Below are 26,648 nucleotides of genomic sequence, written 5' to 3'. Positions count from 1 at the left end.
CACAAGAAAAACGTACATCCTCATGTTTAGGTGGACCTTCTTATATTCAAGTTTGTTCTCGTTCTCTCTTGTCCTGTCCCTGGGCACCACTGGAAAAAGCCTGGCCCCATTCAGGACTCTGCAGAACACGATCTGCTCTGCACAGCCGGTGAAAAAATGTAAGGATTGTCTTGTTGCCCTTTCTCATTTTTTTTTCTTTTTTTTTTCATTTTCCCTTTTTTTTTCTTTTTGCCCTTTTTTTCCTTTTTGCCCTTTTTTTTCCCTTTTTTTGTTTTCTTATTTTTTCTTTTCTTTACTTTTCTTCTTTTTTCTTTCTTTTTTCTTTTTTCTTTCTTTTTTCTTTTATTCTTTTTTCCTTTTTATTCTTTTTTATTTTATTCTTTTTTTATTCTTTTTTCTTTTTCCTTTTTCTTTTTTATGTCTTTAGTTTCTTTTATCTTTCTTTTTTCTTTCTTTCTTTTTTCTTTCTTTTTTCTTTTTTTCTTTTTTCCTTTTTATTCTTTTTTATTTTATTCTTTTTTTATTCTTTTTTCTTTTTCCTTTTTCTTTTTTATGTCTTTAGTTTCTTTTATCTTTCTTTTTTCTTTCTTTCTTTTTTCTTTCTTTTTTCTTTTTTTTCTTTCTTTTTTCTTCTTCCCTTTTTTCTTTTTTCATTTTTCTTTTTTCATTCTCTCTTTTTCTCTTCTTTTTCTTTCTTTTTTCCTCCAGTGTGTCCATTATCAGCTGAGTTTTGTGGCAGTAGGATTCTGTCTGGGAGGGCTAACAAACACACGTTGTCAGACAGTCCATCGCTGGGCTTTCAGCGAGCTCTCCTTTCTGCTTTTACAGAATCACAGAATCTTCTAGGTTGGGGGTTCAGGGAGAGCAGAGGACAGGGGGAAGGATGGGTTTTCTACACATTTACGTTGCTGCACGCCCTGGGACTAACAACGTAGGTGTGAAGGTCCATCCACATCACCCTTCTGACGGATCAAAAGTGACCGCAACAAGCAAAAGGCTGAGACTAAAATAAAAAAAACTCCATGTCAGACCTTACATGGAGCTTGAGGCTAAAGTGAAAATTCCTCTTTTGGGGGGCTATTAAGAGGGGCTACAAAGAGAACCTTCAACAAATTCAACTTCAACAAATTCAACAAACTTTCAAAAAAATTTTAAGCAAAGCAAGGATCAAACACTCTCGATTTTGGAACTGAATTGCAAGAAAATGACCTCTTAAGACAGGGAAGTTTTAGGTGTCCACAAATTAGGCTTGTGGAAATAGTCCTCCAAGGAGACAGATGTTCGGTATGAGTGAAGAAGCTCTGAAGGCAGGACCCCTGACTGGTGATGTGCTTTGGAAGACCCCAGCCATAAATTTGTTTGGAAATAATGCCCCCATCCCTCAGCAAAAAAACCCAACAACTAACAAACATAAAAAAGCACCGATGTCAGAAGCAGCAGGACTGGCCTGCTCTGCTTTCTGCATGAATGGCTGGGGGGATGTACGTCAGTGTGTGCTTGTGGTCTGTGGGTTGTGTCCTGCCTAATCCTGGAGAAAACTGTTCATGAGCTGGGTGTCCCTGCCCTGTTAGAGATGACTGGCTGGAGAGCAGCCCTGAGGAGAAGAACTTGGGAGTGCTTATGGACGAGAAGCTCCACATGAGCCGGCAGTGCGCGCTGGCAGCCCAGAGAGCCAACCCCATCCTGGGCTGCATCAGGAGAAGTGTGGCCAGCAGGTCACGGGAGGTGATTCTGCCCCTTTGCTCTGCACTCGTGAGACTCCACCTGGAGCTCTGTGTCCAGCTTTGGAGTCCTCAGCACAGGAAGGACATGGACCGGCTGGAACGGGTCCAGTGGAGGGCCACAAAGATGATCAGGGGGATGGAGCACCTCTGCTGTGAGGACAGGCTGAGAGAGCTGGGGTTGTTCAGCCTGGAGAAGAGAACTCATTGGAGAAGAGGGAGACCTCATTGCAGCCTTCCAATATCTGAAGGGGCTACAGGAGAGCTGGGGAGGGACTCTTTGCCAGGAAGTGTAATGATAGGACAAGGGGAAACGGTTTTAAATTGGAAGAAAAAAGATTCAGATCAGATCTCAGGAAGAAATTTTTTACTATGAGGGTGGCTGCCCCATCCCTGGAGGGGTTCAAGGCCAGGCTGGATGTGGCCTTGAGCAACCTGCTCTAGTGGGAGGTGTCCCTGCCCAGGGCAGGGGGGTTGGAACTTGATGATCTTTGAGGTCTCTTCCAACCTTAACCATTCTGTGATTCTATGATTCTATGACTGTATGTTGCAGGTGAATCCTTGGAGCTTGCTCCACCATGTGCCCTCCTGCCCGAGAGACCTCACAGAATCACATGGGGTTGGAAGGGACCTCTGGAGATAATCTAGTCCAACCCCCTGCCAAAGCAGGTCTCACAGGAACGTGTCCAGGGGGGTTTGAATGTCTCCAGAGCTTTCAGTGAAAAAATTTTTCCTAATATCCAGCCTGAACCTCCCCTGGGGCAACTTGAGGCCATTTCCTCTCGTCCTGTCACCTGTGACTTGAGAGAACTCTCTACACCCTCCTTTCAGGGAGTTGGAGAGAGCGAGAAGGTCTCCCCTCAGCCTCCTCTTCTCCAGGCTGAACACCCCCAGCTCCCTCAGCCTCTCCTCACAAGACTTGTGCTCCAGACCCCTCACCAGCTCCGTTGCCCTTCTCTGGACCCACTCCAGCCCCTCAATGTCTTTTTTATGGTAGGGAGCCCAAAACTGGACACAGTACTCGAGGTGAGGCCTCACCAGTGCCCAGTACAGGGGGACAATCACCTCTCGGGCCCTACTCACCACACTGTTGCTGACACGGGCCAGGATGCTCTTGGCCTCCTTGGCCACCTGGGCACACTGCTGGCTCCTGTTCAGCCGGCTGTCCACCAACCCCCCCAGGGCCTTTTCTGCCAGGCAGCTCTCTAAGCTGAGGGAATGCAGGAGGGTTTTTCCAAAATTGTCAGTCCCCAGCTGCCCAAACTCTGCTCTGCTCACCCTTTGGCCTCGTCCTTGCTGAGCGGGGTGAGTGTCCTGGACAGAAGCAGCAGCTCCAGGAGGTGACAAGGAGCTGGTGGGGACAAAGGAGCAGGATGGAATGGTAGAACGCAGAAACCTCCATGGGCTGCGTGCCTCCTCAGAGTCGTTGGAACCCCAACAGCAAGGACAAGGAGGCTCATGGGTGGAGGCTGGGATGGCAGCTAATAAGGGAAATCATCCTTCTGTTTCACAGCCTCTTCTTCTCCTACACAAAGATGATCAGGGGGATGGAGCACCTCTGCTGTGAGGACAGGCTGAGAGAGCTGGGGTTGTTCAGCCTGGAGAAGAGAACTCATTGGAGAAGAGGGAGACCTCATTGCAGCCTTCCAATATCTGAAGGGGCTACAGGAGAGCTGGGGAGGGACTCTTTGCCAGGAAGTGTAATGATAGGACAAGGGGAAACGGTTTTAAATTGGAAGAAAAAAGATTCAGATCAGATCTCAGGAAGAAATTTTTTACTATGAGGGTGGCTGCCCCATCCCTGGAGGGGTTCAAGGCCAGGCTGGATGTGGCCTTGAGCAACCTGCTCTAGTGGGAGGTGTCCCTGCCCAGGGCAGGGGGGTTGGAACTTGATGATCTTTGAGGTCTCTTCCAACCTTAACCATTCTGTGATTCTATGATTCTATGACTGTATGTTGCAGGTGAATCCTTGGAGCTTGCTCCACCATGTGCCAATCATCCTTCTGTTTCACAGCCTCTTCTTCTCCTACAGTTTCACAAATTTTCCTATTCCATCTGAGAGGAAAACCCCTGCCTTCGGAGCTGAGGAACCTGGGTGCTCATTTCAGTGGAACAAACTCGGTGGCCAAAGGACAGTGAAACAGGGCCCTGGACTTTCAACAGGAAGATTCTCTCCGTGATGCCGTGTCTCAGGACACACCTGCTCCTCCTCCACCAGGAAATAGCAAGGTAAATTCAATTTTACGATATCACGGGTTTTTTTTGAAATAAAGAAAACTGCAGTCTTTTTGAGGGGTAAGAAGTGGTTGGTAATAGCTCTGCTTGGAAGAAGGGTGGACTCAAGCTGTGACTACTACAGAACCTCTCTCTGCGTTTTTTTTTTTCTTTTTTTTTTTCATTTTTCCCTTTTTTTCCCTTTTGCCCTTTTTTCTGTTTTCTTATTTTTTCTTTTCTTTACTTTTCTTCTTTTTTCTTTCTTTTTTCTTTTTCTTTTTCTTTTTCTTTCTTTTTTCTTTTTTTTTTCTTTTTCTTTCTTTCTTTTATTCTTTTTCCTTTTTTCTTTTTTCTCTAATTATTGTTTTCTTTTTTCTTTTATTCCTTTTTTCCTTTTTATTCTTTTTTCTTTTATTCTTTTTTTTATTCTTTTTTCTTTTTTACCTTTTCCTTTTTCTCTTTTATGTCTTTTTGTTTCTTTTATCTTTCTTTTTTCTTTTGTTTTTTTTTTCTTTTTCTTTTTTCTTTCTTTCTTTTTTCTTTCTTTTTTCTTCTCTTTTTTCCCTCCATGGGCTGCGTCGCCTCAGAGCCCCAACAGCAAGGACAAGGAGGCTCATGGGTGGAGGCTGGGACGGCAGCTAATAAGGGACATTATCCTCCTGTTTCACAGCCTCTTCTTCTCCCACAGTTTCACAAATTTTCCTATTCCATCTGAGAGGAAAACCCCGGCCTTTTGGAGCTGAGGAACCCGGGTGCTGGTTCCAGTGGAACAAACTCGGTGGCCAAAGGACAGTGAAACGGGGCCTGGGACTTTCAACAGGAAGATTCTCTCCGTGATGCCGTGTCTCAGGACACACCTGCTCCTCCTCCACCAGGAAATAGCAAGGTAAATTCAATTTTACGATATCACGGGTTTTTTTTGAAATAAAGAAAACTGCAGTCTTTTTGAGGGGATAAGAAGTCGTTGGTAATAGTTCTGCTTGGAAGAAAATATGAGTGAGGGTGGACTCAAGCGGTGACTACTACAGAACCTCTCTCTGTGTCCTTGCAGGCAAGTGGAAATGAAAAAAAGAGAGAATAGGAAAAACAAGGAGAGTTCTGTCCCTGGGTTGAGTTTTTTTTTTTTATTGTTTGTGAATGGGAAAAAGACTGCAGAAGTAGCACAAGCTCCTCACACGTTCTGAACCCTGACAAGCCTCCAGTCACTGTCCCACGGCTGCCTCGGAGCACAGGGACACCTGTTTTTATCGAGGAGGTTAGATCTAACTGAAAAAAATTAAAATGAGTAAAGGAAAAAGACATGAAGGCCAGAAATACGGAAATGTGCAGGTTTCACAAGAACCAAGAATCTCGGATGCTCTAAGGCTGGTGGTGGTGGCACCAGGCGGTTCCATCCAGCCTGGTCAGGCCACCCCTTCCCGAGGGAGCAGACAACGGCTCCGTGGGGGGAAAAGGCTGAGGGTGACAGCAAAGTGTGTGTCCTTCGGGCATTTCTCCTGCTGGGATAACAGTTCCCTCTTCGAAGGGCAGGGGTGCTGGTTTGAGATTATTTTAGGGTTGTCTTTCTTTGGGTGGTGTTTTTTTAATTATTTATTTTGTTTTTGAGCCAAAATGTGCAACGGGCAGAATTCACCAGCCACCTTACTCCTTTTATGTAGACAGGCCTGGTTTCCCTACTCAACAGTTTTGGCCCATTAACCTCCCAGTCTATTCTTGTACTGATTGCAGTTACAGCTTGGGGGTGACCTGCTGGAGAGCAGCTCTGAGGAGAAAGACCTGGGAGTCCTGGTGGACAACAGGATGACCATGAGCCAGCAATGGACCCTTGTGACCAAGAAGGCCAATGGCATCCTGGGAGTCATCAGGAGGAGTGTGACCAGCAGGTGGAGGGAGGTCATCCTGCCCCTCTGCTCTGCCCTGGGGAGGCCCCATCTGGAGCACTGGGACCAGTTCTGGGCTCCCCAGTTCCAGAAGGAGAGGGAACTGCTGGAGAGGGGACAGCAGAGGCTACAAAGATGATGAGGGGCCTGGAGCATCTCTCTTAAAAGGACAGGCTGAGGGACTTGGGGCTTTTTAGTCTGGAGAAGAGAAGGCTGAGGGGGGATCTGATCAATGCCTATAAATACTTAAAGGGAGGGTGTCAGGAGGATGGGGCTGGTCTTTTTTCAGTGGTGCCCAGGGACAGGACAAGAGGAAATGGGCACAAACTTGAATATAAGAAGTTCCACCTAAGCATGAGGAGGCACTTCTTTGCTGTGAGGGTGGCAGAGCCCTGGCAGAGGCTGCCCAGGGAGGTGGTGGAGTCTCCTTCTCTGGAGACATTCAAAACCCACCTGGACACATTCCTGTGGGACCTGCTCTGGGTGGACCTGCTCTGGCAGGGGGTTGGAGGAGATGCTCTCCAGAGGTCCCTTTCAGTCCCATAGCATCCTGTGATTCCGTGATTGCATGTTAAAGGCACACTCAGCTCTCATTGGGGCTAATTTAGGAAGCTTTGTTGACTTCTGTAAATACTGCCTCGGAAGAGACTTAATCCTCACAGCACCAAAGCGCTGAACGCCCAGGACAGGGCCGAAAGGAACGGCACAAGGAGATTTTCTTTTTCCCCAGGTGGAACAGCCTCCGTGCTGGGCTGGTGCTTTCTGGGGGTAAGGAGGGCGGCAGAGCAACTGGTTTTGCACCACTGAGGATTTTAGCTAAAACAAATGCATCTTTCCTGTGGAGTTGCTGCAAGGAGCTGGTATTCACCCAACAGAACATTTAATCAGAATATCCTGGTACACATATGTTTTAGCAGTACAAAGTCAAGGTTTTTTTGTTTTGTTTTTTTTTCCCCCGAAACGTCCAGGTACCTGAGACACTTGTATGTACATGCGTGTGAACGTACTTCTATATTCCTGGCCCCTTCTGTTTCTGTGTGCTTTCTGTTCTCAGGTGCAGCTGCACGTGTTTTTTTTTCCCCCGAAACGTCCAGGTACCTGAGACACTTGTACGTACATGGGTGTGAACGTACTTCTATATTCCTTCTATATCCCTTCTGTTTCTGTGTGCTTTCTGTTCTCAGGTGCAGCTGCACGTGCCCATTTTTCCTGTTAAAAAAAAAAAAGGCCATTCCTCCTCCATCTCACCAAAAGATTTTAGCGTACTTAAATACACTGACCATTAAAAATGGATTAAGACAACAGCTGCTGGTATCTGAGCACGCTTTCCTCTCCATTACTTAGGGAAGCTATTATGACCAATTTGTATGAAAGATAAAGTCATAATTAACTTGACATTAACTGCACTGCATTAGATATTACGTCTAGTAAATACCACTTGCTTCGGGCACTGATGTTGCCTCTGTCCTGGTCACTGGTGAGGCCTCACCTTGAGGGCTGTGGTCAGTTCTGGGCCCCTCACTACAGGAAGGACATTGAGGGGCTGGAGCGTGTCCAGAGGAGAGCCACCAAGCTGGGGAGGGGTCTGCAGAACAAGTCATCCGAGGAGAGGCTGAGGGAACTGGGCATGTTGAGTTTGGAGAAGAGGAGGCTGAGGGGAGACCTCCTTGCCCTCTACAGCTCCCTGAAAGGAGGGTGTCGAGAGGTGGGGGTTGGCCTCTTCTCCCAAGGGAACAATGCCAGGAGCAGAGGAAATGGTCTGAAGTTGGGGCAGGGGAGGTTTAGATGAGATCTGAGGAAGAATGACTTTGCTGAGAGGGTGGTCAGGCCCTGGAACGGCCTGCCCAGGGAGGTGGTGGAGTCACCATCCCTGGGGGGATTTAAGAAACGTGTAGACGTGGCTCTTCAGGGCATGCTCTAGTGCCCAAGATTGTGGGGGGGTTTTGTGTGTGTGTGTGTGTGGTTGGACTTGATGATCGCAAAGGTTCCTCCCAACCATGACGGTTTATGCTCTAGTGCCCGGGATTGATTGTTTTGTTTTTGTGTGTGGTTGGACTCGGTCGGTGATCTCAAAGGTCTCTTCTGACCATGATGATTCTGATTCCTCAGAATTTGAAGGCTTTGAACACTAACACACTCAACAGGCCATGAAGTTTGAGATCAAAACATCTCCTCCTGCAGATGCTGTTACAAACCAGCCCCAGCATGCCTCTGTGCTTGAGAGAAATCAGCCAATTGCCGTGAAGCAAATGCTTATTTCTCTTACAGCCAAAGGAGGAACTCCTTTGGTTTCTGATCTGATGATCCTGCAACAAAGCTTCGACCCGCAGTTGTTTTTGTGGTGAACAGAACAAGTGAGCAGGATGTGGCCAGAGGGGCGAGAGCCTGCAGCGTGTTTCAGAGCTGCATCTTAAAATCACAGGATGACGATGAGAACACTCCGTTTATCATCAATTACACCGTCTTCTAGTAATGAATACAACTATCATTACTCTTTATAATTGACAGAAGCCTTGTACCCTGAGATACGTTGTTTGCCTTCGTGGTGCTCTCTCACTGAAAAGCAGCCAACCCCGAAACCCACAAGTCAGGAAGTACCACAAGGGTAATATTTTTGAAAAGTCATCCATATGAATAAAGATGCGACATACGGTGCACAGTTTAATTAGTTTATTTTTCAAAATCCTGTCAGAAATATAGCTATGCATTAATTACAAAATATATTAAACAATCTATACTTCCAAGGGCAAGGAGTACTCTCATTCTGTTCAGACAAACCAGTACAAACCTTTAACACTGGCCCCAGACTACTCCTTCGCATCCAGCATCAATATATCTGATGTGAAAGCATTTTTAAAGTAAGGCTACCCCCATTTTATTTCATCAGCAAGTTCAATCCCCTGACAGCAAACGTGACCAGGCAGATCAGAAGACACTTAAAAACCGAGTCTTTACATCTCACATTATCTGAGCTCCCACATATACATTACATACCAACATTTTTAGTAAAATAATTTTCCCTGCCCTGCAGGGGAAGACATTCAGAGGCAAAAAAGAAACACATTTGTAATATACTATAATTGGAAGATTTGTGCCATAGCAGCTTTGCAAACACACACAGCAGGAGGGGCTGGCTTAACACACGTTCAAGACAACAGAAATTTGGAAGACAGAAGCAGATAAGCCACTTTCTAAACCACCTTGAGACCCAGGAATGCTGCAAAGCACCCAGAGTTACAGAACTAAAGAACCCCATTCCTCAAGAAATTACACAGGGAACTGGTTAAATCCCCATGTTTCTTCATATTTGTTTTAGAGAGAACTCTCAACACCGCATACCTTTCTCTCCTACTTAAGCAGTTCTAGCAATTGTAACTCTCAACACCGCATACCTTTCTCTCCTATTTAAGCAGTTCTAGCTCAATTCCACCTCAATTCCACCAAGGTAAAACAATTCCTCAAAAGAAAAGATCAGGAAGGGGAAAGGAAAGGAGGCTTTTTCAGTGAAAATACATTTTCACATAGAAACTGAATCTCTTGGTGGTAACCTTAGAACAGCTGGACTAAGACACTAGTTGTGAAGACTGTACAATTAGAGGGGAACAATGTAGACTCGTAAGTCCTTCCATTAGCCAAAGATGATGATCTTTTTGGTATGAGAAAGCTCTGGACTGCAGCTAAAATGAAGAGCAGCTTGGGAGGTGGGGGGGAAAAAAGTGGAAAATGGAACATGTAGGTGTTAGCATCTATAATTTTTCACAACAAGAAAGATTTAACTGATACTTAGCAGATCAGCTCTGAAAGTCTTTCATGTAAAACTCTGGCATTACAGTAATTTAGCATCACTCAGAGTTCTACTTGGCAATATTAAAATACAAGAGTAGAATAGCAGCAGTGACTAAAGCATTCGTATCACTGTGGCCAATGCAGCATCGTACATGCAGTAGCTTTCTACTTCCCATCGACTTGTGCTCTCGTACAATTATTACCCTGAATCATTTAAACTCCTGAACCTGCCACCAAACCCCATCTCCTCCCCAGGCAGATCCAGCAGATAAGGCTCAAAGCAAACATTCAGTTCATAACGCAAAGCTTCAAAAGAAAAGAAAGTATTAATGCACTTAGTGGGTCTTGGGTATAAACTTACAGACACAGGACAATTTTGTTCCTATCACTAGGGTTGAGAAAGGAACTGTGGCAGGAAGAAGGTCTCAAATCACAAATATTTCTTCTGCCCCTTACCCCCAACGCCCTCAAAATAAGGAGAGGAGAACAGTAGTCTTTCAGCATCTTGGGAAAAACCCTGTAACTAACAGGGGTTGGAAATGGGTGGAGAACTGGTGGACGGTGCCTCTGGGCACAGCCCCACACGTTCAAAGCTCTGGGCTGAGAAGGGTTTAACTACGAGGAACGCTCCAAGAGAGGACACCCCGAAAGAGCTCAGCTGATAGGATGAGGCTACTCAGTACAAAACCATCCAAGAGCTTTGAAAAAGACAGTTTTAAAGCATGGATCTTTTCCTTTTTTGAGCAGTATGTGCTGACCTGTCCTCTAAACACAGAGAATACACTAAATAAGTCAACAAGTGACTGCATTTGCCTTTAACCAGGAAGTTCATGTTTCAGTAGTGACAACACTCCAGTGAACACAATCCTTCAACTACTAGGCTCTATCTGCAAAATAAATTTTACTCATCTGGATACGAGGAACAAAGTGGTAGGAACTTTTAATCGCAGGCAGAGTATCCTCCCAAATCAATATATTTATATTACATACAGCAGTCTTTCATGAGCCTTGTATATATTCAGCATATGCCCTTTCCCCATCGATGGTCCCCGTGGGATTGCTGTGATGAGGCCGAATAGCTCCAACACTCTTCAGTATCTTTCAGGTTCTGGTCTCTCAAGTCTTTGGGTTGTTTCAGTAACTTGGGGAAATAATTTACATATGCTTACGTATGGCTTACTCCTTTCTTCAGTTTCACAGGGTGTACTTAACTTGTGGGGTGACCAAAACCTTTTTTCTTCCCTCCTTTTAAAGACAAGGTTCAGAACTTTGTCAGCACCATGAGAAGTTAAGACTTTTAGCACCAGCAAACTTGAGCTCCTCAGCTTTGGTCAGAACTCCCACCTACAGGGCACACAGTCAGTAGAGGAGACAGCAACACAGCAACACGAGGCAGCTCAGGAATTCTTGACGCGCTCAATCTAGTGTTTGGTAAATGACCAACTGTGGAAGCCAGATTTTTTTTTCCTGAGAGCCAACAGGATGGCAATTTTTCCTCACACTGTCTAATTAACAGGCTTTTCCTCCCCTCCAAAGTGCTGGTGACTGACATCAGAGCACACGCTTACAGAAAGATTTATCAAAATACAGAGAATTAGGGGAGTACTTTCAGACCACGAGTATTTCTCCAGTGAGGTCAGCTCAGAGTCATGTCACCTTCTCCCCACCACTACCACGTGTCACTCACCAACACCAGCATCGACTCTGCACCGACACACAACTTCTTGAAGGCAACTCCGTTGAGGAGGAGGAGGGTCAAAACCCACCTCAACCCTCAGTGATGGACGCAAAGGCTTACCCTGACTTTGGATCTCAAGAGCAGCATAGCCAATTCCAAATTCTAGATAGGTCAATATTGAAACTGTCTTAACTTTCCCAAGCTCTGTGAAAAACAAAAAAACAAAACTCCCCTCATCTTTATTAATTTAACTATTTCCCTGCTACAGTATTTATTCCAAGGCACTGAGGTGAGAAGATTCACAGGTCTTTTCTGACATGACTGAAGTTTTACCAAGACCAGATGTACACGTACTTCGATAGATTTTCTCGTAGGCAGTGAAGTTTTAATTACCAGCACTTCATTTAGTTAGCTTGCTACAGAAGTAGCTTATTACTTTAATGGAGAACAATACCAAATATCTGAACACAGCAAATACAGCAACAAAAAAGTTCTATTCGGGTGAAGATCAACTATGTTGGCAACTATAATCTTTGCCAAATGCAGCCCATATGGACATGTTGTAAGCATGTTTTGTTACTGTGGGAGAAGAACAGGGAACATAACTCCCATATTCAAAAAAGGAAACAAAGAAGACCCTGGGAACTACAGGCTGGTCAGTCTCACCTCTGTGCCTGGCAAGATCATGGAGCAGATCCTCCTGAAATCCTTGCTAAGGCACGCTGAAAATAAAGAGGTGATTGGAGACAGCCAACATGGCTTCACCAAGGGCAGGTTGTGCCTGACAAATCTGGTGGCCTTTTACAATACTGCCACACACTTGGTGGACAAGGGCAGAGCGACTGACGTCATCTACCTGGACTTCTGCAAAGCATTTGACACTGTCCCACACGACATCCTGGTCTCAAAATTGGAAACCCATGGATTCGATGGATGGACCACTTGGTGGATAAGGAACTGGCTGGATGGACGCACCCAAAGGGTGGCAGTCAACGGCTCCATGTCCAGGTGGCGGCCAGTAACGAGTGGTGTTCCGCAGGGGTCGGTACTGGGACCAGTATTATTTAACATCTTTGTTGGTGACATGGACAGAGGGATAGAGTGCACCCTCAGCAAGTTTGTGATGACACCAAGCTTGGTGGTGCAGTTGACACACTGGAGGGAAGGGATGCCATCCAGAGGGACCTGGACAGGCTGGAGAGGTGGGCTCGTGCAAATTGCATGAGGTTCAACCAGGGCAAGTGCAGGGTCCTGCACCTGGGACGTGGCAATCCCAGGCACAAATACAGGTTGGGTGGAGATTGGCTGGAGAGCAGCCCTGAGGAGAAGGACTTGGGGGTGTTGGTAGATGAGAAGCTCCACATGAGCCGGCAGTGCGCGCTGGCAGCCCAGAGAGCCAACCCCATCCTGGGCTGCATCAGGAGAAGTGTGGCCAGCAGGTCCCAGGAGGTGTTTCTGCCCCTCTGCTCTGCTCTCGTGAGACCCCACCTGGAGCTCTGTGTCCAGCTTTGGAGTCCTCAACACAGGAAGGATATGGATCTGTTGGAGCGGGTCCAGCAGAGGGCCACGAGGATGATCAGGGGGATGGAGCACCTCTCCTATGAAGACAGGCCAAGAGAGTTGGGGTTGTTCAGCCTGGAGAAGAGAAGGCTCCGGGGAGACCTTATAACGGCCTTTCAGTACCTGAAAGGAGCCTACAGAAGAGCTGGAGAGGGACTCTTTACAAAGAAGAGTAGCGACAGGACAAGGGGCAATGGTTTTAAGCTGGTGGGGGGGAGATTTAGGTTAGATACGAGGAAGAAATTCTTTACAGTGAGGGTGGTGAGGCACTGGAACAGGTTGCCCAGGGAGGTCGTGGATGCCCCATCCCTGGAGGGGTTCAAGACCAGGCTGGATGGCTATTTGAGCAACCTGGTCTGGTGGGAGGTGTCCCTGCCCAGGGCAGGGGGGTTGGAACTAGATGATCTTTAAGGTCCCTTCCAACCCAAACCATTCTATTATTCTATGATTCTAGGAAGAACACGACGGGTGGCTCCATACCTCTGGTGAAGACTTAGGGGATACATAGGTCCATCCGTGCTGCGAGACTGAAATCCTTCTCTGCGAAGACTGTTTAAATCTAGATGAGTTAGAACTTCACAGCGCACCAGAAGGGTGTCATCCTTCAGGAAGGCTCTTTGTTTCAAGGTTTGCAGGTGCATGAAAGTCACATAACCAAACCCTTTGGGATTGCGGTGAATCGTTGGTCTCTGGAAGGCCAGTAACTCTGGTTTAGCTTCCATGACTTCTTCGTGATCCTGCCTTTCACGGCTTTCTGATTGATCCAAAATAGAAAGTCGTATAGTGCCTTGGAAAGGCCAGGGCAGATGGCTGTCGTATTCTCCCTGCATAGTGTGGACAAACAGGGAGATAAAATTAGCGCAGCGCAGAGCGTTGGGTAACTGGATATGCAGGCGCAGGCACAGCTTGTAGCCAGGCTTCCCGGTGTAGAAGCCAGGGCTGTGCATTACAACAGGTCTCTCTTCTTCCTGGGCTTTCTGAAGTTCACTGAACTTCTCAATCTTCCAGATATAAATACCATTGCACTGCTGTGCCTCCATTTCCGTGATCTTGGCCTCCAAACTTCGGATAGTACGTTTGAGCTCTGCCACGTGAGTGTTCTGAGTCTCCATTTTGGCAATGAGCTCTCTGATTTGGTGATCTTGTCTTACCAGACGGCCTTCCAACTGCTGGACAGTTTCTTTGAAGTTTTCAACCTCTGGATTGCAGTCACAGGCGGCACGCGACACGTGCGAGAAGAGGGCAGGCTCAAAGGGCAGGCCATTGATGAAGGGCACGGGATTTGTAGCAGTAACTCTGATATTTTGGAAACTCTGAGCCATCATCCTCATGTGAACCTGAGTGAACTCCTGCATGTGTCGTGCCAGTTCATTCCTTTGCATCTAGAATTGAAGAGATGCAGCATTAAGAACATACCAAAAATTCTCTACAATCGCACCTTAAACGTGGCACTGAAGAAAATCCAACAACAAGTTGCTTTTGTTATGGGAGAAAAACTGGAATGTGAGTCAGGGAGAGGTGACACGACCAAGCAGCACCTTCCCAATGGAGGGCTCCAAATTTAAGATCACTATTACAATAAATGAAAAAAGAAGTTCAAACACATGTGGGTAAATACTGTTCAACTCAAAACAGCGACATAGTGAAAAAGTGTTACTGACAAACATACATTTAGTATTTTTTCTGTGTTCTAAATCAGCACTGTATTCCCTTCATTGATTTGCTAAAATGCTCCACAGTACCAAATACAAAGGCGTGTGAAAACTGATGTGGAAATGATGAAGGGAAAAGATCCATTTTTACAAAGAGGTATTAAACAGCTAGAAATAAGAGTATCCAGATGAAATAATTTTAGAATTTAATAAAATTCAAAGCACTGTGAGGTATTCTTCACTAAACTCTAAGAGCCATAACTGTATTTGGTCACAACTTTGGAAGAAATGCTAGAAGCTACTTTATTGACATGAAAGCTGAGAAAACCCTCATGGATTAACAAAAGCAAGTTCATCAAGCAAATCACTCACAAAGTTTTTTTAAATTTGAAAAGACTTTTGAAAGGCAATATATCAACATACAGTATTTTAGAATTAAGACACCTCAAAACAAAAAAAAAAAACCCACCACAAATAACAGGGGATTTGGGCTGGTGAATGAGACAAGAACAGGAAAACACATTAAAAAACCCCTCCAAAAACATGCAGAAAGTCTGCAATTAATGATTCTGATAAAAGGCTTACCTTTTCAGGACAGCCAAAGGCACTGTAAAAACACGGCACTGGGGCAGTAGGACAATCATTGTCATAATGGTTAGGCATCTAAATCAAATCAGATTTGAAATTAATTTTTCCATCAAGAGTATTCTTTTATATCATCCTAAAACAGCTGGATGGACTCTGAATAGGTACCTGAAGTCCAATCAGTTTATGCCTACAAAATTTCTCAAAGAAATATGGCAGTTTTTAATAAAACTATTAGCTGCTGATAAAAATTCTAGGTCCCCCTTGAATGTACTTGAACAATTCATTGCCTTTGCCCTTACATTAGACAACAGAGAGCGACAGACGTCATTTACCGGGACTTGTGAAAAGCATCTGACACTGTCCTGTATGACATCCTGCTCTCTAAACTGGAAAGACATGGACTTGACAGACAGACCAGTTGGCAGATAAGGAACTGGCTGGATGGCCTCACTCAAAGGGTTGTGACGAGTGGTGTTCCTCAGGGGTCAGTACTGGGACCAGTGCTGTTCAACATCTTTGTTGGAGACATGGACAGTGGGATAGAGTGCACCCTCAGCAAGTTTGCTGACGACACCAAGCTGGTGTGGTCGACACGCTGGAGGGAAGGGATGGCATCCAGAGGGGCCTGGACAGGCTGGAGAGGTGGGCCCATGCGAAACTCAAGAAGTTCAACCGGGGCAACCCCAGGCACAGATACAGGTTGGGCGGAGAATGGCTGGAGAGCAGCCCTGAGGAGAAGGACTTGGGGGTGTTGGTGGATGAGAAGCTCAACATGAATTGGCAACATGTGCTGGCAGCCCAGAGAGCCAACTGCATCCTGGGCTGCATCAAGAGAAGCATGGCCAGCAGGGTGATTCTGCCCCTCTGCTCCGCTCTGGGGAGACCCCACCTGGAGCTCTGTGTCCAGCTCTGGGGTCCTCAGCACAGGAAGGACATGGACCTGTTGGAACGGGGTCAGAGAAGGGCCACACAGATGCTCTGAGGGCTGGAGCATCCCTCCTATGAAGACAGCTCAAGAGAGTCAGGGTGTTCAGCCTGGAGAAGAGAAGGCTCTGGGGAGACCTTATAGCAGCCTTCTCATCCCTAAAAGGGCTCCAGGAAAGCTGGGGAGGGACACTTGATCAGGGAGTGGAGCCACAGGATGAGGGGGTAATGGTTTTAAACTGAAAGAGGGAAGATTTAGATCAGATACTAGGAAGAAATTCTTTTCTGTGAGGGTGGTGAGAGCCTGGCCCAGGTTGCCCAGAGAAGCTGTGGCTGCCCCATCCCTGGAGGGGGTCAAGGCCAGGTTGGAGGGGGCTTGGAGCAACCTGGTCTGGTGGGAGGTGTCCCTGCCCAGGGCAAGGGGGTCGATGATCTTTAAGGTCCCTTCCAACCCAACCCATTCTATGATGTTATGATATCAGAAAACATTCAAGTTTTCTTGCTAGAAGAAACGCCTTTTGTTTCTAGCCTATCCACAAGCTGGATCACAGTCCCTTCTGAAGCACCACTTGCATATACTTGTTGTGCCTTTCTTCATTATCCTCCTCCTCAAAAACCTCAAGTTACTTCGATTTTCCTTATGGTCTGTGTTTTCCAGACCAAATTATCTCACTGCTCTGGATTCTCCCTGTTATTCCCCCCTCAAAAGCTGGACAACTTCAACTGAGGCCTTATGAACCCTAAACAGAACAAAGGATAATTCTGGATTTCAAGGCAAAACACCTGTTTATACAACCCAGTGTGTCTGCCATGTTTAAATCTCAGGATGAAGCAGATCACAAGCTTAATATAGGTCAGCCATTAATTCTAAACCATTAACTAGTTTAGGATTCTCTGTTCCCTACTTTTGCAGTTCATTATTCTACCTTAACAGATTTTCACCTTCATTGTTAATATACTCAATCCTGTTTTTCAGAGTATTTCTCCAATTTGACAAGACCATTCTTTATTTTAACCCATTAACATAGTTGCCATCCCATTCAAACAGCTGCAAATTCAGTAAGTTATCATTTTCTTGTCAATGAAGTTAAGTTGCTATTGAATAGAAGAAATAATAATGGCTACTATGCTAGAAGCAGAATTCCAGCCAGGATCTACAGTTTGATAGTGAATTATTTCTAGCTACTTTCTAACAGTGCCTTTCCAATTATAAATACTCTCTGCACAAATCAAAGCCTTGTCTTCCAGTGTCAGCCGTAACCACTGGCAGCTGCTTGGTATTCTTCAACCTTCATTCGAGATGCAAAACATGCATCACAGGCCCCTATCGAGAAGCTGTTTACCAAAACAATGGGATTTCAACCAAAAATCTTGCAGAGTTTTACCAGACTCCACTTGCCAGCTAGAAGCAGCATTTAAGAGTATTGCACCTGCACTGGATGCAACATTCTGAGAGAGAGACAGGCAGAGTTTTATTAGCTAGTAGATTAACTGTTTCCTCAAGTTTAATTTCAGATTGAAGCAGCAATGTAAATACAAAACATCCAACCCAAACTAAACAGGGAGAAAGGCAGTCTCTTACCTGCTCTCTGATGAGCATCGTGTTGCAATATTCACAAAACACATTGGCGAGTGGACAGGTTTGGTCATGAAGCTTAGTGATCAACCAGAGAAAAAGGGAGGAAAGAAACAATCAATAAAGCTACACAATTTAAGAGAGCGCTAATCACCTCTGATAAGATGTTATATTTTTATTTACATTTCAAATGTTGCATTTAGCTGCATACAACTGTGAAACAAAGACAATCCCCTTACCCTGGACAGCATGTCTTCTGTAATCACTGTTTTTTCCTGGACTCATACAAGAGATTCATAAAGTTGCAGATATTTTATTTCCTAAAGCTTTTATGCTCCAAAGGAGTCTGAATTTTTCCCAAAGTTTCTGAAATTCATGTTCAATTGCAGTAGAGCTATATTAAAGGTTTTTTTTTTCTATTATTGGACTATATGAGGTATTTCTGTTTGACAATTCACAATATTGATATCATTTCTATTATTGGACTATATGAGGTATTTCTGTTTGACAATTCACAATATATCATAAAAATTAAGAACCCTTGGAATAAAACACATCGATATACAAAGGAAGAAAAGGAAGCTCAGAAATCAAAGGACCATCCTCAGTATTACCTAAATAAAAAATGGAGAGTCAGGAGAAGAATTCAGAAATTATTTTTGGTCTTGTGTGTGAGCAGCTATCCCCAAAAGATGCATCTCCTGACACATCCTTTCTGCCAGGCATAAAAACCGCAGATGAAAATATTGCTTGTGTCTCACTTCAGCAGTAGATACCGGCCTCTCCAACGGTAAGGACAAAATTAAATGGTTCTTACTCAAGCCTTTTCACACCACAGGGTTCCCAAGAATTGTACTGAAGCACAACCCTCTCCCCAGCTTTCCCCTGTTCCAGACTCTGCAGTCTCTCACCTCTCACAAACAGCTCTTCTACACCAAAACCTATTTTTTTTTTCCTAACTGACGTTCCATTTACAAGCAAACCCATGTGAATGAAGGTTGAAGGACTAAGACTCCTGCTAAGTACCTCTTTATCTTCATAGGCCACAGACGTGGCACAGTTGGGACAGCAGACTTGTCGCCTCCGACACTCCTGCGTCATGTGCTCCTTCAGATGGTTCTTCTGGAAGGCTCCTTGGCACTGTGGGCACTCCACAGGGGAAAAATCACACTGCAACTGGTGGTCCTAAACAAGGAGAGAAGAGGGATTTGATACTACAAACAGGTACTATTGCCTCATCTGTTTTCAAGATAAAGCACAGTAAAGAGGAAGAAACTGCAATCTGTCCTTCATGCAAAGAAATCCTTATCCACTTAGACGCTAACTTTGCCAGTGACCCATTATTGTCCCGTTATTAAGATCAGAGCTTCGTGTATTCACAGCTTTAAGAATGCTCTCAGGCAAAAAATTTAGCTTTATGTTTATCCTTTTAACTTTGTATATTATTTTCCAAAACAACCATTTCAACTAATATATCTAGCTGCTCTGATGGAATATTAAACTGACTGTAGGGAGGTACAGATACAGCTCATCAAAAGACAAACGTGAATGACCCCAAAGAGAAAGCTGCATTAGTGCAATTTTCAGGCGCTATGATGTTCACTTGAGAAACAGATATTACAACTAAAGACTCACCAAAAACCTCCACCAAACACGCAGCTATAGTCTTGAATGAACAATGCATAAGCAGGGATCAGGTATGACCATCTATGTTAAGTTATTTGGAATTTTTACTCGTCCATACAAACACGGTTATGTATTTTGAAAACTAATCCTCACCTCTAAATGCCTCAGCTCCATCTTCATACCGCAGCCCTTGTTGGGACACTTCACCGTTAACGAAAGGATTTCCCGTTTAGCGAAGTTATCAGGAAAAAGTTGATTTTCTAGTAGAATTTCGTTGTCTACTGGACATTTGTGACCTGCATCTCTACAATGCAGAAAAGAAAAGAAGAAGAGATTCCAAGTTTCCTTTGCCCTTTGTTTAAAATATTTTCAAGCCAGCAAAACAACTATAACACATTAAGAAATGTTTGAAAACAATGGCATTTATGTGGCAATTACCAGACAGTATACAATATACACCAGAGAAATTGTTAACATGCAAGTTTCACTAGAGGAGGCACGACTGGGATCCCAGCACTTCTCGAACTCAATATTTTTTCTTTGGAAAAATGCCATGATATATTCCTCAGATTTGTTTCCAGAGTATCTGCAAAGAAACTTCAGAAGATTCTGCTTTTGTAAGTATTTCACATACCTCAAACATCACAGAGCATTTCACATATTATTTCAGAACAATCCTTTAAAGATTCTTGGACCTTCTCTCCTTTCTTTCTCACTTTATAAACAGCCAAGGTGATCACAGCTGAGAGAAAAAGCAAAACCTTTTGTTTTCTTCCCAGATTCACTTCATCTATTTGGCACCACTTTTCATACAGCCCATTTTGCTGCTTTCGTTGTACAACCATCCACTTTTCATACAGCCCATTTTGCTGCTTTTGATCGGTGATCAGTTGGTCATCCTTTAGTTTGTACAGCAAAGAAGGATGAAAAAACTCCAGATACAAAAATTACTTTTCGTTGTACAACCATGTGATCAGTTGGTCATCCTTTAGTTTGTACGGCAAAGGAGGATGAAAAAAACTCCAGATACAAAAATTACCAGTAACTATGAGAATTACACTGGATTGGGGACTGGGTGTTGTAACGAAGCCACCTGAGCAGCCAACAGAGTGGATGACAGTGCCAATTGGCCAATGTTTGGAGTCCGGTGGTGGAACTTGCCCAGGAGAACTAACAGCCTGTTCCACTTCTCCAGGTTCTGTCTTGCTGCATTTAAACACAAGAATCTTTAAAGACAGAGTGAAAAAGGGATCACCTCCATCAAATTTTCCTTTAAAAAATATGCAGTATCAGCTCATCTCTGAAAGCAGTAGGTGAACGTATCTATTCTCAATGAAGGAATACAGTTGAAGAGGAACAAGGGATCAAAGTTTCTGAGCTGACGTGCTAATGGAAACACCAAAAAAATGGAAAAATACATGGGGTGGAAAAAATGTCAGAGCGCGCTTGTGGTCCAAAGATCAAAGGCCAGATCATTGTCACTGCCTGTGACCGTGAGGGGAAGCAGAACCAAGTGGGCTGCGGAGACCATGAGGGAATTTGTGTTCTTTGTTGGAAAAGGAAATAATTGCTCAGCAACTCCTCCCTCAGTGGTGCTGCCAGAGGAAGCGGGGGTAACGCCGAGACTTCAGAAAGAGACAATGAACTTCCTTTCCTAGGTTTTGCTTGCAAGAGCTGGCTCACTGAACGTCTGAGAGTCGTACAAATGGAATAAAGAACACACCTCAAGACCGCAGTCTGCTTCCAGAGATTGACAAAATGTGATTTTTCCAATTTATGCCAAGGAATGGTGAGCAGAAAGGCTCCTGCTTACCCTTATTGCTCTGACAGCCAAGGTCAGCTCATCCCCTTGTTTGCCCCATTGCAGGGTGGGAAGCGGAGAAGCGCAGAGGGGTCCCAGCTGTGGGGAGGAGGGGACAGGAGAGGTGACCCCAAACTGACCAACAGGGTGTTCCATCCCATCTGCCCCACGCTCAGTAGAAAAGCTGAGGGATCAAAGGGTCAGCTCTTCCTTCAATGGCCGATGTCCGAGGAGGATCCTGTCTGTTCATCTGCCTTTGATCCCCATCCGTGTGTTCCTGACCCCAGAGCTGGAACCCAGTTCCCATCCATCAATGAGTCCAGTCTGGGACATCCCCACTGCCTGCTGGTGGTGTCATCCTGGGAGCTTGATACGGTTTTGTATATACTGTATCTATTTCATTATTTCCTTTTTTATTTTATTATTAATACGTCATTAGTTTAGTTTTTTCCTAAACCCATAAATCTCTTTCTCTCTCTCTTTCCTCTCCCTGGAGCGGGGGGTGGAGGAAGAGCATCTGTCATTCATTTCAGTGGCCAGTCCGGCCCCAGACGTGACAGCCCGCTGGTGAGACAGCAGCCTTGTTTCTACACAGAAAAGCTAATCATATATAATAACAGCCAGCAACAGATTATTTTAAAATAATGATTACCAGATGCCCAGTTTAAATAACTAGCAGACAAAAGGTAAAATAAGAATGAATGGCAATTTTCCAATTATTACAGTAGGGAAAGAGCAATAACTTATTAGAGTATATTAAACAGACTTCAAACACCATTTACGAGTATTGGGATTGTGTTTAAAAGGCTGCTTAGATGCATCCACACACAAAGATGTTGCTATACATTTCCTGTCATGGAATTAAGCTTATCCACCTCAGTTCTAACTCATGTTACAGCACAGGCTTTCCTGTGCTGCAATTATTTATCACATTGGGCTGTGCCACCCACAACCGTACCCGCGAAACAATAATCACCTGCTACAAAGTACAGTGAAAATTCCTGTAATATCCCTTGAAATTGAAATATAGGTATGAAAAGTAAAGCCAGAATAATTTTGTTTGAAAAAAAAAGCCTGCTCCATGATTTTAGCAATTGAGCAGTTTAACCTAGAAGCTGGAACAGTTGGCCAACACCCAAAGCTGTCCTTGCTGCCCAAAACAGCTTGTAATTCTGCTTTTCTGATAAACAGAGGTTATGACACTTGGCGAGCTCTACTACAAGCCCTCAGTGGGCTTTGACCTAAGATACAGGAGAAGAAAGAGCAGAGTGAAATTTAATTAGCTACTGCATCTGAACTTAGTTCTTCTAGAATTTCTAATCAAGTACTTTGTAACGTTTGTAAAATTTTATTTGTAGTTATTCAGGTAGATAAGCTTCTTCATTACCATGACTCACAGCACTTCAAAGCACTTCAGACAGCTTTATTTAAAAAGACGCCAAGGCTTTCTGGGAGGCAAACATCTACTGTGATCAAATCCATCTGGTCTCATGGTGTCCCTCGCATTGTAAGATCTAAGCCTCCGGTCTTTAAAAGCTTTTTAAAAAATATTTTAAGTTGCAGCCACAACTTCTTCAACACAGACAACTACAATTGTTTGTGTAAGTCGTAAGAAGCAATTGCTCAAAAACTACTTGTCCATCCTTCATCATTTAAAATCCATAATCTCTGCCTTCACTTGAGTTAGACAGTGGGCAAATGAGGAATAAATAGAGGCAATTTTTTCCTGATCAAATACAGGCTGTGACAGTCACTTAATGAAAAAAACAGTACTTACAGGATGTAATAATCACTTTCCATTTTCATTTTAGTTCTGCAGAAGCCTCTCAATGACATCAATCAATATAGTACTGCAGACATTACATACTCCAAATCAATATCGTGCTGTGGACACTACCTACTCCAAATCAATAGCTTGATCCATGGATCCCAATTAAGATGTGGTTCAGCCCTTCAGGGACTCAGGGGTCTGGCACTTCAGGTTGCCTGCTCTGCCTTCACAAGCGTTCCCTCAAACTGCCCTCCAGGGACAGGCTTCCATGAGGAACGAGGGAAAACCTTGACCATCAGTGAAAAATCTGAAACATCACAGTGATGATGTTGCAAACCACTCTAAGTTGAAAAATGCTTTCCACCTGTGTTTAGTATTCACTGAAACACTCCACACCATCTATAGAAATGAAGCAGAGGAAAGGGTGTAAAAGAAGCAAAAGCTTTTGGTCGTTGGAACTGTTTGTAGACCTAAAACTTTGAGCAGAGCAAAGGCTCTGTTAATTTCAAAAGGAAGAGAAACCGTTCCCCACGCCTGAGGTTTCAGAAGGAAGTTTCTCTACCTGCTACGAGATGTTCCCTTCTGAGCACGGGTTTGCTGCAGTTCCTCACTCAGTCCTGGGGGAAATTCTAACCCAGGACTGTAACTGTGCAGCTCATCAGCAGAAGGATTAGAAAACAAGAACACTGGAAAACAAGGCTGGAAACGAGACACCCCTTTTTGATAATTCGGAGTTTTCCCCTCAGTTTTCAACCTAGGAATTCTGTTATCTTTGAAATGATTAGTGAGTAGACATTTCTAAAGCTCAGCATACTTAAGCACTGACTAATTTACCTTCAGGATTTATAGACCTCATACTCCCATGAGAATGTTTAAACATTTCTTTTCTTTCTTCTAGAGATATCCAAGTTAAAGAATAGTATAAAAACTGCTAATGCCAACAAATAGAGCAAACTCGCAGACAGCAAGTAAGGGATTCCAAAATTTAATGGCCTTCACTAGTACAAACATCTAATTCAATTCCTACAAGCATGCATGAAATTATGTACATTAACCTCCTGAAAGAATTTAGGTTGGAATGTGCAAAGCAAAGGCCAGAAAGTGAAGCCAACGGCTCGTGCCCGGGGAACTGGATTAGAGCCAAAGCTGACAGGTTCAGGTTTGGGCAAAAGCATGGCCTCCTTCCACGTGCCTGGCTGATGGGAACCCGTGGGGCAGTTGGGCAAGACCTGAGGAACTTCTCCTTGCAGAATTAGGAAGGCATAATACTGACCGAATTAATGTCAACAAGAACTGTGCTGCAAACACACACAAACTTCTGGAAATTTTTGAGGAAAATAGCCTGCTCTTTTGGTGTCATAAGCAGGGAATGCAAAATTAAGTCTGCCTTCTCATACTCAGCTCCAACATTTCCCACCTTGATCTAAAAGGGACGTCATAAAGAAATAGAGTAGTATCAGATACAACAGTGACAGAAACTACAGGGAAGCCCACAAAAACCCCACAAAATGCTGTATTCAAAGAGCATGGTTGCTGGCACACGATTCATTTAGTGAGCTACAAATGATAAACCACAGAGAAAAAGAAATGGAATAAAACTAAGGATAAATGGTATGGAAAACCAATCGAGAAAGCACGGTCCATTTTGCATGTTAAAAATTAATGCCTGAGAAAAACAAGGTTGTAAGGTAACATCGAAGACAGTTTGATGATCTTTACATAAAGGCCACAGAGAAAAAGAAATGGAATAAAACTAAGGATAAATGGTATGGAAAACCAATCGAGAAAGCACGGTCCATTTTGCATGTTAAAAATTAATGCCTGAGAAAAACAAGGTTGTAAGGTAACATCGAAGACAGTTTGATGATCTTTTACATAAAGATCACAGAATCATAGAATGGTTAGAGTTGGAAGGGACCTTAAAGATCACTGAGTTCCAACCCCCCTGCCCTGGGCAGGGACACCTCCACTACAGCAGGTTGCTCAAAGCCCCATCCAGCCTGGCCTTCAAAAGATGAGCAAAGTACAGTTGGAAATTAACCGATTCTATACGTGGGTGACACAGAATTAAGTCTTTAGATTCCTACCAAAGTACTGTGACATTTGAACCAAGTGAGCAATTAGGAAGAAAAAATCTGGCTTATGCCAAGCAGGAAAACCCCTAGAGCATGACATCTAGCCTTCTACCAACGCGTTCCCATACTCACTGACACGTGTGGCACCCTGATGACTACTCCAGCTGTAATGGAAGCACACTCTACCAGTGTACCTTCTGCCTTTCCTTGCTCTTTCCATCACTCATTTTTATGAGCCTGGCTTGGCTTAGCCTTTGTATCTCATTCCCACTCCCCCAAAAGCCACCCAGTTTCTCTTCTCAATGCTTTGTTCAAGACTATTCCCTCATTACGTTCTCTTCCAGCTCAACAAAGAAGCAGCTGATTTCAAGTGAAAAACTGAAAGAACTGCTGTATCTGCACGAAGAAACCACCTTGTCTGTAGTTACCTAGAGAAGCAATCACGGGGAAAAGACAGGTTTCATAATCCTAGGCTGAAAATGGAAGTTATATGGAGGATTTGGCTACTTTTTAAAAATTATTATTTAATGTTTATGCAATCAAATTTTTAGATTCGTACCCTGGGTAAACTTGTATAAATGGCAGAATACCTGAAGCTCAGGCAACCGCCAGACTCATGACATTTTGGCCATACATGGCATTTATAAGAAAAGATCTTTAATGAATTATAAATTCCCAGCGTTCTATTAGCACTCAGCAGTAACACACCTTAAGCAGTTCTATTCCGTTTACATTGCCCTTAAACTACTCTGCTCTGGCACGTGAATTTCCTCTTAAGAGCCACTTGCATAAGTTTTCCTTTACCTGATCGATTTGATGATGCAGCCTTTGCAGAAGCGGTGTCCGCAGGGGGTCTGCACGGCCTCCCGAAGAGCCATCAGGCAGATGGGACATTCATATTTGCTTTCCAAGGGGGGGTCGAACTCCACGTCGTAGCCCTGCGTCTCCTCGGTGCCGGCAGCGGGAGGGTTGCCCGTGCCCCCGCCGAGGCTGTCGTCCTTGGCCGCGGCGCTGCAGGCACCGGCCATGGCCGCGCAGCACCCGCTCCCCGCCGCGCGGGCCCCGCAGCTGCTGTCGCTGAAGAGCAAGCTCATGGTCGCTGGGGTGGGCTCCACGGAAACGCTCTGCAAGGTGACAAAAATGTCTGTTAATCCAGAATAGTCCGAGACCTGCCTTCCCAGTCTAAAACAAATTGTATTTCTAACTAGAAACACCGGAATAAGGGTGCGGATCTGGTTCTACCCAAAACCACTGGAACAGCGTGGTGAGTAGGGCCCGAGAGGTGATGGTCCCTCTGTACTGGGCACTGGTGAGGCCCCACCTCAAGAGCTGTGTCCAGTTTTGGGCCCTCTACCATAAAAAAGACATAGAGGTGCTGGAGCGGGTCCAGAGAAGGACAACGGAGCTGGTGAGGGGTCTGGAGCACAAGTCTTGTGAGGAGAGGCTGAGGGAGCTGGGGGTGTTCAGCCTGGAGAAAAGGAGGCTGAGGGGAGACCTTCTTGCTCTCTGCAACTCCCTGAAAGGAGGGTGTAGAGAGGTGGGGGTCGGTCTCTTCTCCCAAGTCACAGGCTACAGGACAAGAGGAAATGGCCTCAAGTTGCGCCAGGGGAGGCTCAGGCTGGATATTAGGAAAAATTTTTTCACCGAAAGGGTTCTCAGCCATTGGGATGGGCTGCCCAGGGAGGTGGTTGAGGCCCCATCCCTGGAGGTGTTCAAAAGACAGGTTGATGTAGTGCTGGGAGGTATGGGTTAGTGATGGTGATGCTCCTTGTTTGTTGTGCGGGTGTCTATTTTTG

At 44.7% G+C, this 26,648-nt stretch overlaps 2 protein-coding genes and 1 long non-coding RNA gene across 6 annotated transcripts in view; 1 reads left to right on the top strand and 2 right to left on the bottom strand.

Annotated features, from left to right (window-relative positions):
* PRR5L (proline rich 5 like) overlaps positions 1-3,925 on the top strand; it is a 68,349-nt gene extending 64,424 nt beyond the window's left edge. Inside the window, exon 10 of the transcript XR_001411399.1 lies at positions 3,754-3,925. The gene's annotated coding sequence lies outside the window, so the exon portion shown is untranslated. The remainder of the gene's footprint in view (positions 1-3,753) is intronic.
* The window catches only part of TRAF6 (TNF receptor associated factor 6), a 31,953-nt gene extending 5,982 nt beyond the window's left edge, over positions 1-25,971 (bottom strand). The window contains exons 1-7 of one of the 4 annotated variants that reach the window (XM_014937161.1): positions 25,657-25,971; positions 19,359-19,509; positions 18,606-18,764; positions 17,586-17,657; positions 15,077-15,154; positions 13,320-14,221; positions 12,823-12,877 (exon numbers count right to left, since the gene is read on the bottom strand). In XM_014937161.1, coding sequence (XP_014792647.1) covers positions 12,856-12,877; positions 13,320-14,221; positions 15,077-15,154; positions 17,586-17,657; positions 18,606-18,764; positions 19,359-19,509; positions 25,657-25,946 — 1,674 coding nt within the window. In that variant the 5' untranslated portion in view covers positions 25,947-25,971 and the 3' untranslated portion in view covers positions 12,823-12,855. Of the gene's footprint in view, positions 1-12,822; positions 12,878-12,919; positions 12,974-13,172; positions 14,222-15,076; positions 15,155-17,585; positions 17,658-18,605; positions 18,765-19,358; positions 19,510-25,656 lie in introns of those variants that run through there. The other 3 variants (XM_014937160.1, XM_014937162.1, XM_014937159.1) reach the window with 3 other exon arrangements.
* On the bottom strand, positions 8,464-12,012 carry LOC106885190. The gene is made up of 2 exons (XR_001411400.1): positions 9,208-12,012; positions 8,464-9,154 (listed from the first exon to the last, which is right to left on the bottom strand). It is a non-coding gene; the product is annotated as an uncharacterized LOC106885190 (long non-coding RNA).
* Positions 25,972-26,648: the final 677 nt, after the last annotated feature.

Source organism: Calidris pugnax, unplaced genomic scaffold, assembly GCF_001431845.1.
Source record: "Calidris pugnax isolate Ruff unplaced genomic scaffold, ASM143184v1 scaffold3, whole genome shotgun sequence".
NCBI classification, from domain to species: Eukaryota; Metazoa; Chordata; class Aves; order Charadriiformes; family Scolopacidae; genus Calidris; species Calidris pugnax.
Note: the sequence above shows the minus strand (reverse complement) of the source record. Positions and strands in the feature narration are given on the sequence as shown.